A 16,821-nucleotide genomic window follows, 5' to 3' on the forward strand; every position below is an offset into this window, starting at 1 on the left:
AAAGGTCCGTAGAGAGGAGGAAATCACCTTCTCTGAGAAAGATACAGTGCGATTGCATCATCCCCATGACGATACTCTCGTCATCACGCTCGAAATAGGATGGTACAAGGTCCACAGAATGTTGGTGGACAATAGAAGCGCCGTGAACATCTTGTTCCAGCGAGCCTTCGAGAAGATGAAACTAGACGAGGCAGATCTAAAGCCTGCCTCTATCCCCCTATATGGTTTCACCGGGGATCATTTGATTCCCAAAGGGACGATCTCGCTTTCAGTCATATTGGGAGAGACCAACGAGATGACCAAAATGACCGAGTTATTAGTAGTGGACTGCCCATCCATTTTCAATGGCATCTTGAGGAGACCGCTACTATGAAGCTACAAAACAGTCACTTCGATCTACCATCTGAAGATGAAGTTTCCTACCCCGACGGGGATAGGGGAAGTGAATGGATCTAAGCGTACATCTCGCGACTGCTATGTAAGAGCAGTGCAGATGATGTGTAGGGGAATGGGAGCTCCAATTGGCATCCTTGAGCAGGCAATGGCGATTAGTAGGATCGAGCCACAGCCTTGCCCAACTGAGGATAATATGGATCCTCTCATCCAGGAATGCCCTTGCAGTGGGCCAGACGAGGACCTATATGAGGTATGGGTCGATCAAAGCGAGCCAAGTCGAGTGTTAAGAATCGGAAGCAACATCAACCCCAAGCTCGCCAACGACCTTACCGGCTTCCTTAGGGAAGATGTCGATGTCTTCGCATGGACTCACGCCGACATGGTCGGGATCAGCTTGAACATTATTTCCCATGCCCCGAATATTAATAGTGAGGTCAGGCCGGTCCGCCAAAAGAGAAGAGCAATGGATCTAAAGTGATATGCTACCTTGAAAGTTGAGGTAGATAATCTCCTCCTAAACGGATCCATCCAAGAAGCACTCTATCCGAGCTGAGTTGCCAACATGGTGTTGGTAAAGAAGCTTAACGACAAATGGCGGACTTGCGTTGACTTCAACGACCTCAATAAAGTCGTCCGAAAGACAGCTTTCCCTTGCCAAGAATCAACCAGTTTGTTGATGCCACCTCCAAGCACGAGCTAAGTTTTATAGACGCTTACTCGGGATACAATCAGATCCTAATGTATGCGTCGGACAAAGAGCATACCTCCTTTGTTACAGATCAGGGGATGTATTGCTATAAGGGTATGCCCTTTGGCCTAAAGAACGCTGGGGCGACTTACCAGCGATTGGTTAACTGAACGTTTTTTTAACAGATCAGAATATCAATGAAAGTCTATGTTGATGACATGCTGGTCAAATCGCATGTCACTTCAGATCACATAGCACATCTCGCTGAGATGTTTAGCATACTCTGAAGGTACAGAATAAAGCTCAATCCTCTAAAGTGTTCGTTCGAGGTATCCTCGGGAAAATTTCTAGGGTATATGGTTAACCAGAGGGGAATAGAAATCAACCCTAAAAAGATCCAAGCTCTCCTTGGTATGAGAGGCCTGACTAACTGAAAACAGGTTCAGTGTCTCAATAGGCGAATAGCGACTCTCAGTCGCTTCATATCAAAGGCAACAGATCGTTGCTTACCATTTTTTAATATACTCAGGACCAACAAGAAGTTCGAATGGACTCCTGAATGCGAACAGGCTTTCTAGAGCATTAAAGAGCACCTCGAAAAGCTACCTCTTCTGTCCAAACCTCTCCTTCAGGAAATTCTTCTTCTGTATCATTAGTGTAGCTCTGATCCAGGAGGAGGACAAGGTCCAATGGCCGGTATATTATGCAAGCAGACGTCTACTGAATGCTGAAATACAGTATCCAAAAATAGAGCAATTAGCTTATGCCCTGCTGATCGCCTTCAGGACGTTGCGACCTTATTTCCACGCTCACACAATCCATGTATTGACCAACTATCCGCTCAAGCAAGTTTTCCAGAAACCAGAGGCTTCCGGCAAGTTGCTCAAGTGGGTGATAGAACTGAGTCAATTCGATCTGCAGTACAGACCGAAAGCGACCATCAAATGGCAGACTGTTGTTAATTTCATTTTAGAGTTCTCATACCAACTGATTAAGGAATCCGAGCAATAGGCCAGCGAAGTCACCTAGGAAACCATTCAGAATCTATCGACCTGGAGCCTCTATGTCGATGGATCCTCGAACAGGAAAAGGGTCGGGGCAGGTCTTCTCCTCTTTAGTCCCGAAGGGACTTACATCCACAATATTCGTCGGTTTGGGTTCAAAGCGACCAACAACGAAGCTGAGTACGAGGCATTGCTCGCTAGTCTATAATTGGTAAAAGAAACAGGGTCAACCGTAATCAGCATTCAAGCGACTCTATGCTAGTTGTTGACTAGATCTTAGAGGTATATCAAGCCAAGGAAGAAAACATGATAAGTTTTCTGAAGAAAGCTAAGGCCGTGCTCGAGCCATTTAAGCACTTCACGATCACGCAGATCCCTAGAGACAGTAACTCTGTCATAGATACCTTGGCAAAAATAGCCTCGTCGCTGGACTTAGAAGTACCAGACAGTATTCCTATTCGGCTCATAGAGATTCCCAGTATCAATTCGCCCGAACAGGTCGTGAATATGACAGAATCAGTTTTCTGGATGACCCCGATTATCTAGTATCTCTGAGATAGAACCTTGCCTAACGACAAAGTCGAGGCAAGAACCTTGCGGACTAGAGTTGCTTGTTATACACTCATAGGAGATCAGTTGTACAAGCAAGGGAGATCAGTTGTACAAGCAAGGGTTTAGCGTCCGTCTCCTCCGATGTGTAACCGATGAGGAAGCAGACTATATCATGAGGGAGATACATGAAGGGATCTGCGGTAACCACACTGCTGCGCGATCCCTTATAAACAAAGTTGTTTGTCAAGGGTACTTCTAGCCCCTACTCCAAGAAGATACCTTCAACTTTGTAAAAAAGTGTGACAAAGGCCAACGGTTAGCGAACATACCGCTGTTAGTGTATATTAGTGTATGCCCTAGAAACCATTGTGTTGTCAGTTTCAGAGCATTTTGTCTTGTATCTATATATATCATAAATAATAGAAGAAAGAGTTCTTCAATTCATATATATAAATTGCTTCCTTTATTCAGTCATACATTTAAAATAAAGTATGTATATGAATTGTCCAAATGATTCATTTAATCGGTAAATGAATTATCAAAAAGGGTTCCCTACGGAAGCAATATAATTTGGGCAACTATATTGCATAGTAGGCATATCAGATGCTTCTGAAAGATATCATGAGCTGATATAAGTACAGATGACGATGATAGTCATGTCACTGGGGCATTGGTATGGATTAACGGTTGGTGAACTGTTTTTCGAACGTGACCGAATAACGACAAATCACTTGGAAAAGCATGTAGTCAATGATTTATCGTTTGGTTATATCAGTGCACGATGTAGTCCTTTGACCTGAGACATTGTAGTCGGATCCGATATGGATGCGTATGGTTCATACGGTGTATAAGTACGAGACTAATCATGTTTCGTACAATAAAGCCTATTTGGTCATGCGTTGTTCATATGCGGAAACGAACGATGGTCAAGAGGGGATCCATTGACTCGAAAATATAGGATTGGGAGTACCGCTGACTCCATCCGGATTCGAGTTCCTAGACGAACATCGATAAATGTCGGAAAACTGAATCTCTGGCCAGAGTCTATTATTAGTCATACAAAAGTAAGTTTGTGATGACAAGTTCCGGACATATTGATCGACAATTCGGTAGAAGATCGAGTTTAGGATTTTGACGTTCCATGAATCCATACTCGATTAGGATATCTCAATGGAGGGACTTTACCTGCATGGTACGTATGATCTGAAATGGGTTCGATGAAGTATTTCTTCATCGTGGTTTAGGGACTATGGCACATTGCTAGAAGTTTACCATAGTCGTTAGGCCTCTAGACAGGTTTTCGGATTCATCCAGAACCGGCTCACAGCTAATCCACGGTGGACCTACATGGTCACACAAATAGCCTTGAGAAGTTAGAGAATGATGAGAGAGAGAAATGATTATCCGAAGAGGGCTAGCACCTTCCGAGGGTAATGACGGGATTTCTATAGTAATAGTTACATAGAAAATTTTTTGTGACATTTTAAGGGTTAAAATGGTCAAGCAATAATTAATTATATTTAATTATTATATCTTAAAGTGTTAAGATTAATGAGATGAACAAAAATAACCTTTTAATAGTTAAAGGGTAAAAAGGGTAAATTTATGGGTTGTTAATATAAACTAGTTTAGTTTACATGGGCCCTTGAATAGTATTGATTATTCAAAGGGTAGCATATTAAATTCATGGGGTCCCTTTATAAAATAAGATTTTATTGGGATTGGAAGTAAAAAATAAATAATTGCAAAATTGCCCAAGTATATATAAATGCAAAAGGTTGCATTTTAGTTCATTCTTTACTTGTTCACTTAAATTCAAACTAAAACTCTCTCTCAAACCCACGGCCACTCTCTAATCTCTCAAGGTGGTGTTAAAGTGTGGAGGTCTCATCTTTTTGGGGCTAATCTTCATCAATCCAAAGTAAAGGAGAAGGTATAATCTCATTTCCATGCTTTGTTTAAAAAACGTTTTTTTTTTTAATCCATCATTTCATGCTTTCTTCTCCATTTCCACCACTCTTCATGCATGCATGCTGATCTTTTAACCGCGAGCTCCTTCCCACCAACTGACAGCCATGATCAGCCCCTGGCCATTTTCTATGTGGAGAATTGATCTTATTGGACCCATGCCAGCTGGAAAGAGAGGGGTCAAGTATGCAATGGTTGCGGTGGGTTACTTCACCAAGTAGGCTGAGGCCGAACCCTTGGCCACGATCACCACCAAAAAACTCAACGACTTCGTCTTTAAGAATATAGGGTGCCGCTGTGGAATTCCTCATACCCTCATCTCTGATAATGGGAAGCAGTTCGATAACGCGGAATTCAAACAGTTTTGCGACGAGCTGGGGATCCACAAAAAGTTCACCTCAGTCACAAGACCGCAAGCAAATGGCCAGGTTGAAGTTGTCAACAAGACCATTAAGCATACTTTAAAAGCTAAACTTGGTGCTGCCAAGCGAAATTGGGTCGACGACCTCCTAGAAGTCTTATGGACGTACAAGACAACTCCGGGGACCTCTAATTCAGAAACACCTTTCTCGTTAGCATATGGCTGCGAGGCAATGATCCTTGTGGAAATAGGGACTAGCTCACTTCAGAGAGACCTGTTAAGTGAAACTGACAATAAAGCACTCATGCGCGCAAATCTGGATTTAGTCGAAGAACATCGTAGTAAGGCTCAGCTAAGGATAGTAGCCTACCAGCAGCGCACAAAAAGATTCTTCGACTCTAAAGTTAGGAGAAGAGACTTTCAGGTCGGTGACTTGGTCTTGAAAAAAGTTCTTCTCGGTACAAGGGAACCAAGCACGAGAGTATTGGGACCAAACTGGGAAGGCCCCTACCGCATCGCTAAGGTGATATGCTTGGGGACTTATCACCTCAAAAGGCTCAACAGTTCAAAAGTACCGCGAGCTTGGAATGTTGAGCATCTTCACCCTTATTATCAGTAGTTCCAAACTCACTCTTTCCTTGTAAAGATTCCCTTGTAAAGCTTTTGTAATTAAGATCGCTATCAAATAAAATTCATCTTATATAAATGTAATTTTGTTACTCGCATCGTTCATATCTTTCTGTTCGCATGTGTAATATTTGTGAAGTGTAGAAAATTATAAGGACTCACAAATGATTTAATATCGCAAACAATTGGAGTGCGACCTCCTATTCGCATGTGTAATGTTTGTGAAGTGCGAAAAATTATAAGTACTCAAGAACAATTTAAAAAGCAATCAAATTCATTTCATAAATCATTCAGTATAGGGGGCTACTCAAAAACAGATAAGCAAAGTTGTGGGAAAATTAGAGGCAAAAGCGATCATTGGTCTTCGTCTTTAGGCCCTTCCGGTACAACCTCGGTGTCCCTAGGCTAGTCGCCGACCTCCTAGTCAGCTACTGGGTCCTCCGGAACATACTTCTCTGGATAATCGTCTTCCAGAGAAATTTCTTGATCTGCCTCATCATCGGCTTGTGCCATAAAGGCAAGGATCCTCTGGTAATCTTCAGGGAGGTCGGTAAGGTCCATGGTTGGATTCTTTGGCCTCAGAGCGTAAATCGACTAGATTGACCAGTCAGCAGCCTTTCTCTCGATCTTTAACTCTTGTCGCTTCATCTTTTTAGTTAAATAAGCGACCCGCCCCTGGGACATTTCTAGGTCTGCTTCAAGGGCTTTCTTCTACTTCTTAGAAATCTCCCACAACCGAGCTCTCTCTTCCTCGACCAGCGAGGCCTGCTCAAAGCTCGCTCGCAGTTCTGCCTCTCTCTCACCAGCCTCCTTGGTGAGCCTAACCACTGTCCTAAAGTTGTTTGAGCTCCTCTCCTTTCTTCTCCAGTTTGGTCTTCTGAAATTCCATTGTATTGAGGGCAGAGTTCCTCTTCGACATGTATTGATTTGTCTGGACGATGTTCAGGTCAGCCGTTCTTTCACAGTTGCCAAATCCAATTTCAGGTGCGCATTCTCTTCCTTCAACTCGAAGAGTCCCCTGATGGCCTCTATTTGGGTCTTTTGTTGGGCTAGGTGTAGGGCGAGCAAAGACTACACAAGTAATAAGAAAGGGTTAGACCGCTTTCTTGGAAAAGAGTAAGTATTGGAAAATACTCGACGAGGATAAACCGTTTTACCTGGCTTTGCAACTGGACCGCCCTGATCATTAGGTCCGTAGGGTTGGAGGCTACGAGCTTGTCAAAAAATTTAGCAAGCTAGCACTCCAAAAGGGTGAACACCGCTGGTTGAAGATGCTCTAGAAGCTGACCCATGAAGTCCAGCACTAGGGTGTCGGCTCCTATAGCCGAGGGCACCTTGGTAGCCGAGCTCTTACCTTCTCTTGTCCTAAAGGTTGCGGTCTGCCCTGTGCATGAACGACTTGGGAGAATTGTAACCCTGGTCGTGCGCCTCGAGCTCCCTCTAGCACGAAGAGCTTCATAAGGCTGTGACCTCTCAAGCTGTACCCCCAAGACCTCCAGCTCGAACTCTGACTCTTTGGGCTGTAGCACCCTTCTTTTCTTGGTCTTTTGGCCCATGGTTTTCTACTTTGGGCAAGTAGTCGCAGGCTGAGCAGTCTCAGCTAGTTGGTCGGTGGGTGGCTACGTCTCTACTTGCGTTCCTTTAGCGGGGATGTCATTGGGACCTGTCTCCCTCAGTGATTTCGATACTTTGGGCGGCATGTCCACTACATATAGGTACTGTTAGTTAAAAGTTCATTGCACTCGAAAGTAAAATCTAAGGGGACCGCGGGCACTTACGAAGTGGGGGTTCCAAGGTCGCTCTAGAACTGAAGAAGCCGACCTACTCAAGTTCGTAGTTGTCACGAGTAGCTTCACGTCGCGACAGTAATCTGGCAGGTTACCGAATGAAACTATTTGACTGATGTCGAAAAGCTCTGTCAGTCTGGTCAACTTGTTCCTTACAAAGAGACAAGAGAGATCGTTAGAAAACAAAGCCAAAAAGAAAGAAAAAATTCACTAAGTATAATCAAGGGAAAACCTACTCGGCTCCCTAAAATGGTAGATGCCATCATAATGAAAAAAGAAAAACTTGGTCTCGTATGCCTCGACATTGCTAGGGTAATTGTGAATGCCTCCCTCGATCGTAGGTCGCCTCGAGAGGTAGTAAGAATCTTTGTCCTTGCTCTTCTTTAAATAGTATGCGTAGGCAAGCTCCAACGCAGTCAGTTAGTCGAGGCCGTACTCGGCACACGCGATATACATAGCCATGGCTATGATATATGCGTTAGGCATCAATTGTAAAGGTGCGACCTCAAAGTGATCGAGGATCGACCTCATGAAGGGATCCATTCCCTCTAGCGGATTCCAAGTTATATGGTTTCGGTAATGGTAGACGTCCACGCTAATTGCGTATTGGTCTACTACCTCCTGTACCTCGTCTCGGGTAACTACCGATAGAGTCTCTTATGCAAGACCCACTTAGGTGTCCTATGTCTGCAAGCTTGTCCCCTCATCCGATCTTGTTGCTGTAGGGTCCATGTCGTCTACTGTCTGAAAAAGGGGGACACGTGGAGATTACTCAGTATTCGTACAAATATTTTGTACGACGACGTGGGAGAGCAAAACCCTAAAAACCCTTGGGGACCACCCCCAATGGCTTGGCTCCTAGAAACCTATTCCTTATAGAAACTTACCATTATCGACTGGTTAACTACACTCGAAACAGAAAAAAGAAAAGCATTGGAAGAACCTTCCTTACCTTTCTCTTTCGGCTATGGGGATCGAACCTCTCCCTATAAGCAAAAGATATGCACCGACTTAAAAAATTGGAAGTCTGGTCTTGTGAGAGCTTCTTGCTTTTCTCTGAAAATGTAAGCATTGTGACATTGCTTAAAGGAAGCCTGGGGTTTTATAGTGGAGGGAATGGCGATTGGGATTTTCGAAGCTGAGCGATGTTTGGACGAAATGCTTTTCTGGCCGTTGATCGTGACCACGTGTCATGAATCTGCGAGAAAAAGTAACTGCCATGCTTCAAGCAATTCAATCATCATGTCTCTCTGCTGAAATAATCGAGCGACGACTCAATTCTCTCCTCTATATTAAATGCACCCCTATCCGTATTTAATGCCCTGATAAGGAATGTCGTTTCAGCATGACTTGCTTTTAACGCGCATAGCTGGCATTTATTGCGTACAAGGTACGTCTGTCGGAATAAAGGACACCTCATTAATGAATTAGCTGTCTAGCACAACGGATAACATCTGAAGAGGTTGTCAGTTCAGAAAACTCTTCGTCCCATGTCAGTTGCGGAGTGATGTGATTCTTTCGGCAGAAATATGCCATCCAAGTCGCGGGCCTCGATTAAGATAAAAGGTGCATCGAAACGGCACTGAATAGGGTCTGATCAAGGTCACCAATCTTGCGGAAGGAGACCATATCATGTCATCTGTAGGAAAATGTTTTTCGAGCTTATTATAGCCAAGTCAGATCGACCAGACGTCATTCGGGACATATCAAATCAAGGTATAATTGTGAAGTTCTCAAGGTTCGATTCTCAAACCTTAAAAACTAAGGGACTACTGTTATGCCTAAAAAAGTAGGGCTGACGTGGAGTCTTGTCAGCATGGAGTGGTCAAGACTTGGGAAAGTTCTGTGACTATTCATGCGCACCCACATCGCATAATGATGTAAGTGGCATGCTCCTGTCAGTGCAGTGGGTGAGCGCCAGACTAGCGAATGGTTGAATATCGTCCACGTGTCCAATCCCTACATAAGTAGAGGAAATCACTCGGGCAGGTGAATAATGGGACGCAGAGAAGGATTTGCATGGTGTCCACCCTACTTGCAGAGTTAGTAATCATGACCTTGGTTTATGCCACTATAAATAGAGGACTTCTCTCTCATTTGCGGGATTGACTAATTTCACTCTGGAATAACTCTCTCTCTCTCTCTTTTGTATTCTCTAAGCTATAACTCAGCTCGTTGAACGTGACCTGACTTTACTCTCATTAATACAATATCAGTGGATGTAGGATTCGCTCTTGAGCGTTCGAACCACTTTAAACATTACTCTTCACCCTTTATTTAACTGAACATTTCTATATCACATGTGACTTCTAAGTCCGCTTAGCATCTCTCAGGTGTGATTAGTTAGTGTCAAAATCAAGCATCAACAAAGGTAATGTTGATTGTGGCATGGTTCCTTCGCCAAGCTTCTTCTTTAATTGAGATACATGAAAGACAGGATAAATGCGAGAGTCGGCAGAAAGATCCAACTTATATGCCACTTACCAAGTTGTTAGAGAATTTTATAAGGTCTAAAATACGCGGTGCTAGTTTCATTGAGTGTCTAAATGCCACAGATGATTGCCAATAAGGTTGAAGACGTAAAAAAACCCATTCAACTGGTTCAAATTCATGGTCCAACCGCTTTTGGTCTGCCATACACTTCATGCGATTCTACGCAAGTTCCAAATTCTCCTTTAATAATGAAAGAATATGATCTCGTTGCCTTATTGTTGCATCCAAATTTGGTAAGTGAGTTGTACTAGAAATGTAAGAGAGAAGCCTCGGTGCCTTGTATCCATAAACTGCTTCAAAAGGTGTCATCTTGATGGCAGAATGAAAATTCGTATTGTGACAACATTCCGCTAATGTGAGCCATTTTGCCCAGTTCTGCTGACGGTTATTGGTGAAGCAACGCAAGAAATTTTTGAGACACCAATTGGTTATCTCTGATTGTCCACCACACTGGGGATGGTAAGCAGAACTAAATTGTAATCTAGTGCCTTGTAAGCGAAATAACTCACGCCAAAAAATGCTAACAAACACTTTATCACAATCACTGACAATTGTCTTCAGAAACCCATGAAGTTTGAAAATATTGTCAAAGAACAACCGTACAATACCGATTGCAGAAAATGGATGTTTAAGTGCAAAGAAATGGGCATACTTTGAAAGACGGTCAACTATTACCAAAATGCATCATTCTCAGCTAACGATGGCAAGCCTTCAATAAAGTCCATTGCGAAATCTGTCTAAATTTGTGAAGGAATAGGCAGTGGTTGAACTTTACCAGTTGGGTGTGTATTTTCAGGTTTAACTCTTTGGCAAATATCACACTCTAACAAATTTTTTAATAAAAGATGTCATCCTAGGCCAATAAAAATCACGAGCAATTCTTTTGAAAGTTTATTGAAAGCCTGAGTGGCCCCCGCTAGGATCAGCATGTAGCTCTTGCATAATAAGATCTCTAGTAGCAGAATTTGAAGCCAAATAAATCCGATCATTGTAAAATAATAATCCATGTCTGACTGCATACTTGTTACCAAAAATTGTCCCATCAACAAGAGCTTGCATTTTGTGTTGAATGTCCACAGATTCGTAATGCTTTTCGTGGATATCATCTAACCAAGTTGGTAATAGTTGAGTTAGAGATAGACATTTCAGAATTTTGGACAAAGCATCGGCAGCATAATTAGAAGCACTACTACGATATTCCACATCAAATTCAAAGCCAAGAAGTTTTGCCAACCATCGTTGTTGGGAGGGGTTCCCAATCCTTGTTCCAAAAGGAATTTAAGGCTGTGGTGATCAGTGCGTACCTTGAATCTGCTACCCAAGAGGAAGGGGCGCCATTTATGTACAACTATGACCAAAGCAAAGAGTTCTTTGTCATAAGTTGATAAAGAGCGTTTAGTCTCAGAAAGTGCATGANATAAAGTAGTTAGCCTTTTATGTGGCTTAGCTGAGATTAAGGAAAAGTGGTCTGCTGGTTGTTGAAACAGTAATTGAAGTATGTTATATGCAGTTTTTGTCTAATAAAAATGTGTGTCCAGTTTTTAGTTTTCATCTCTCTTCTTCTTTGAATAACCAGCATCACAAAAACGAACAGTTGGCATACAAAATTGATTTCAAAATTTCAGAAAATAATAATGGATCATTCATAGGTAGATGAACTGTCCATCTCTTAACGGTCAAATCAGTAAACAGCTTGAGATTCCAAAAAAGCTATCTAGACAACTGATTACATGAAATGGTTAGGAGAGGTTTTTATTTTTATTTTTATTCATTAATCTAGTGTAGATACAACAATGCTAAGAATTTACATTAGCCAATCCTTAGTGGCTTGTTGGACACATCAGGTTTAACCAAAACCTAGCTAAAACTTACTAATTCTAATATACAAGCAGTTGAATGCACTAAACATATATTAATCACCAACCCCAGACCCAATGAGCAATTTTATAGCATGAAGGGGTAAGACATTAATTTCTGATGGTTCTTGGCCGAAGAATACAAAAGAAAGATAAAGAGAACTCAGAGCATATATGCGAAAGTCTATGGTTTTCATTGAAGTTGATCAATATAAACATTAGCTTAACAACTCTCTGCTAATTCAACAACTATAGCAGACATTACAAATTTAAATTTAAAACTTAACAACTAATATTTCATACACAGTACACACCATATTATTGACTTAATTACACTTAAGCCATTCAACTACAATACACTAAAAATTACAGCCATGCACGTTGGACCATTGCAGCAAACTATCTTCAACAGGCTTCAAAAACAATTCCAACTGAACCTGCAATGTTGATGCATTTCCAGCAAAGTATCACTGCATCAACACTCCTCCTTGATGCCTTTGTTGGAGACACCAAGTTTGAGTCTAAGTTCCTCAAACTTGGCTTTAGGCAATGCTTTGGTCATAATGTCTGCAGTTTGGTCCTCACACTGGCAGTGAATCAAAGTAACTTCTCCATTGTTTTCAGCCTCCCTTACAACATAAAACTTTATCTTAATATGCTTGGTCCTGCCGTGAAGGACTGGATTTTTGGCCATGGCAACCGCTGACTGGTTGTCACACAAAATTGGAGTTGGCCTTCCCTGATTCTGCTTCAAATCTGTCAGCACTTTCCTAAGCTAAGCAGCTTGGTTTACAACTGCTACAGTAGAAATATATTCTATCTCTATTGTGGACTGTGCCACTGTATCTTGCTTCTTTGATAGCCAACTAATTGCACCAGAATTGATATAAAATACATAATCTGGTGTGCTTTTCATGTCATCAAGTGATCCTCCCCAATCACTGTCAATATAGCCCAGCAACACTAGATTTTCTGCCCTCTTGAACCAAATGCCAAGACTGGAGGTCCCTTTCACATATCTCAACACCCTATTGGCTGCCCTATAATGCAATTCACTTGGGCAACTCATGAACCTAGAGAGATAGCTGGCTGCAAACATAAGGTCTGGTTGTGTGCCTGTTAAATACATCAAGCATCCCACCACTTCTAAACAATCCCTCATCCACTTTTTTCTCACCATCATTCTTGCTCAGTTTCAAATTGGAAACTAATGGAGTATCTGCAGGTTTGGAATTTTCCATGCCAAACTTTATAAGCACCTCATTTGCATACCTTTCTTAGCACACAAAGATTCCATTTCTGGATTGGACAATCTCCATACAAAGAAAGTATGCCATCTCCCCCAAATCTGTCATCTCAAATTCAGATTGCATGGTCCTTTTAAACTGGCTCAACTGGTCTGGATTGCTCCCTGTAATTAGCAGATCATCCACATACAAAGATATCACAATCAAGTCACCTTTAGCTTCCTTGACATAAAGAGTATGTTCATTAGGACTTCTCACATATCCTAGACTGCTTAGGTGATCATTTATGTGGCTGTACTAGGCTCTAGGTGCCTGATTTAGGCCATACAAGGCCTTCTCCAACAAATACACTTTGCCTTCTTCACCCTTCACTTGATAGCCTTTAGGTTGTTCTACAAAAATTTCCTCACTCAAGCAACCATTCAGGAATGCTAACTTGACATCAAGTTGGAAGATTTTCCAACCAAATTGGGCTGCCATAGCAAGGATCAATCTAATAGTGCCATGTCTAGCCACTGGAGCAAATGTGTCAGAGTAATCCACCCCTTGCTGCTGTGCAAATCCTTTTGCCACAAGTCTTGCCTTATGTTTATGGATTGTGCCATCAGGATTGTGCCATCAGGATTAACCTTCAGCTTGTAAATCCACTTTACCTGAATTATTTTTCTGTTTTCAGGTCTGTCAACAAGCTTCCAGGTATTGTTTTTCTCAATCATAGATATCTCCTCCTGCATTGCATTCCTCCAAGCTTCTGACTTAACAGCTTCAACATAGTTTCTTGGTTCAAGCATTGCCACATTACACCTTGCATATACATCAACCAAGGTTCTGGTCCCTCGAACTAGTGGTTCTTCATCCTCTTCAGTTTCAACTTCTTCAAATAAGTTTTCGGTTGGCTGTTGCACTTTGCAGTCAGCATCTATCTTCTTACTCTCCCAGTTCCACACTACATTTTCATCCACCTTTACATCCCTTGTTATAACAATTCTCTTTGTCTTAGGGATGTATACTTTGTACCCTTTTGATTGACTGCTATAGCCAATGAATATGCCAATCTCAACTGTATCATCAAGCTTAGTTCTCTTCCCTGTTGGAACCATAACATAACACACACTCCTAAAAACTTTCAAGTAGCTCACTGTTGGTTTAATTCCATTCCAAGCCTCAGCTGGAGTTTGCCCTTTGACTGCCTTAGTTGGCAGTCTATTCAGGAGATAGACTCTTTTATTGACAGCCTCGACCCAGAACCTCTTAGGGAGTTGCTTCTTTGCCATCGTACACCTAACCATCTCCATGATGGTTCTATTTCTTCTCTCACTGACCCTATTTTGCTATGGGGTATATGGTGTAGTAAATTGGTACCTAATTCTAGCTTCTTGACAAATTGAACTGAATTCTCTTGATGTATATTCAATTCCATTATCACTTCTTATGGACTTGATCTTTGTTCCAGCCTGATTCTCCACCAGCAGTTTGAAATTTCTGAACACAACAGAAACCTCATTTTTCTGCTTCAAAAAGTATACCCATGTCATCCGTGTGAAGTCATCTATGAAGAGTACAAAATACCTGCTCCCATTCATTGATTAAGTCTGCATAGGGCCACAAACATCAGTATGGATCAGCTGGAGTTTTGTTGTTGCTCCCCAGGCCTGATCTAAGGGAAATGGGGGCCTGCTTAGTTTGCCAAGTTGGCAAGCACTGCAGAGGGTACTCTTCTCTTCAATCTCAGGTAAGTCCTGGACCATATTCTTATTCTTTAGCTCTTTGAGGCCATTGTAGTGGAAGTGGCCAAGTCTTTTGTGCCAGATTTCTGACTCTTCTAGCCTAGTTGATAAAGCTAAGTTGTTGGAGTTTTTCCACTCAACTGAGAAGCTTTTTCCCAGCATTTTTACACACATTAATTTAGTCCCTTCAGGATCTAATATGGTGCATGCTTGATTTTGGAAATGTAGAGAATAGCATTTCTCTAACATTTGCCCAACACTTAATAAGTTTTGGCTAATCCTAGGCACATACAATACATGTGAAATGATCTTGATACCTGACTAGGTTTGGACAACAACATCTCCTATTCCTTTGACTCCATGAACTCACCATTTCCTATTTTAAATCTGGAACAATATGAGCTGTCCAGGTTAATGAAACTTTGTAGGTCTGTAGCCATATCGTTGGTGCAACCACTGTCAATTAGCCAAGCTTCATTGCTGGTTTGAGCCGTGTAACATATGGCCACAAAAAGTTGTTCAGCCTCCTGACATTGCTGCTGGTCTTCTCCAACCCGAGCTTGCTGTGTTGGCTGGCTTCCCTTGTTCTTACAAACCCTCTTAATGTGCCCTAATTGTTTACAGCTTCTGTATTGTATCCCTGGTTTGGACCAGCACCTCCTCTTCGAGTGTCCTTTCTTTTTATAGTGAGTGCAAGCTGGAAATTCCTTCACTCCACCTGACTTCTCCCACTGATTGCTACTCTTTTCTTTCCCTTTTTTATCCCCAGCGTACCTCCTAGTTTGTCCTTGTGCAGGCTTGCCTTTATGGTTTGCCACCATTGCTCCCTCACTTGTGTCTTCTTGCCTCAAGAGCCTTCTTTGCTCTTGAGCTTGGAGAGCATGAACAAGCTCAGTCAATGTGATTTGAGTCATGTCCCTAGAGTCCTCAAGGGAAGAGATTTTGGACTCAAATCTCTCCGACAAGCTCACCAAAACCTTTTCCACCACTCTTCTATCTGTCAACTCCACTCCCATCAGCCTTATTTTGTTGACAACACTCATTAATTTGTCAACATAATCCTTGACTTTTTCTGATTCGTGCATCCTTTGCATCTCAAATTCTCTCTTTAGATTAAGCACCTGCATGTTCCTTGTTGTGGTGCTGCCCATATACTCCTCTCTCAGCTTATCCCATGCTTTCTTTGGGGTCTCATATGCCATGATCCTTGTGAATACAAGGTCAGTCACAGCGGCATGAATGTGAGAGAAAGCTCTCGGTGCTTTGGCTGTTTCTTCCTCATGCAATCTCATTTGATTCAAAATGGGATTCTGTCCTAATAGAGGTGGCTGCCTGTTTTCTTCCCCGTACTGCCATAGTCCTTGTCCCCGGAGGAAGCCCTTCATTTTAACAACCCATATGTGGTAGTGTTCCCCATTGAACATCGGTAGTGCCATCGAAGCAGATTGGGTTGCCATGTCTCTATTTTGTGTCTATCATGGAAAAGAAAGATGGGAAGATGCAGGCTAATCTTTTTGCTGAAAATGGAGGATGTTCTTGAGTTGTCGTTGATGATTGGTTGCAATAGGTTTTAGATTTTTGTAAGTGGCTCTAATTCCATTAAATGGTTCTTGGCTGGAGAATACAAAGAAAGATAAAAAGAACTCAGAGCATATATGCGAAAGTCTATAGTTTTCATTGAAGTTGATCAATATAAACATTAGCTTAACAACTCTCTACTGATTCAACAACTACAACAGACATTACAAATTTAAATTTAAAACTTAACAACTAATTTTTCATACATAATACACACCATAATACTGACTTAATTACACTTAAGCCATTCAACTACAATACACTAAAAATTATAGCCATGCATGTTGGACCACTGCAGCAAACTATCTTCAACAGGCTTAAAAAACAATTCCAACTGAACTTGCAATGTTGATGCATTTCCAGAAAAGTATCACTGCATCAACAATTTCTCTACCTAGAACTCCTCTAATATAAACTTGTTCATCCTTAAGGAGACCTCAATAATTTTGACATCATCCAAATAAGCGTGATTTTTTTAGAATCATGTCTCTTGTAGATAAATCACCAGCATAACCTTGACCTAGCATCCAATCTAGT

General features: G+C 41.8%; 1 protein-coding gene across 1 annotated transcript; it reads right to left on the reverse strand.

Moving 5' to 3' along the window:
• Positions 1-15,050: 15,050 nt before the first annotated feature.
• LOC116110949 lies at positions 15,051-15,998 on the reverse strand. The gene has a single exon (XM_031397168.1). The coding sequence runs from the start codon at positions 15,996-15,998 to the stop codon at positions 15,051-15,053; it is 948 nt and encodes a 315-aa protein (XP_031253028.1).
• Positions 15,999-16,821: the final 823 nt, after the last annotated feature.

Source organism: Pistacia vera, unplaced genomic scaffold (genome assembly GCF_008641045.1).
Source record: "Pistacia vera cultivar Batoury unplaced genomic scaffold, PisVer_v2 Contig620, whole genome shotgun sequence".
In the NCBI taxonomy this organism is placed as follows: Eukaryota; Viridiplantae; Streptophyta; class Magnoliopsida; order Sapindales; family Anacardiaceae; genus Pistacia; species Pistacia vera.

Excerpts from the sequence above, each read along its gene's own strand:
- LOC116110949 (XM_031397168.1), bottom strand. The coding sequence starts at position 15,998 with ATGAGATTGCATGAGGAAGAAACAGCCAAAGCACCGAGAGCTTTCTCT.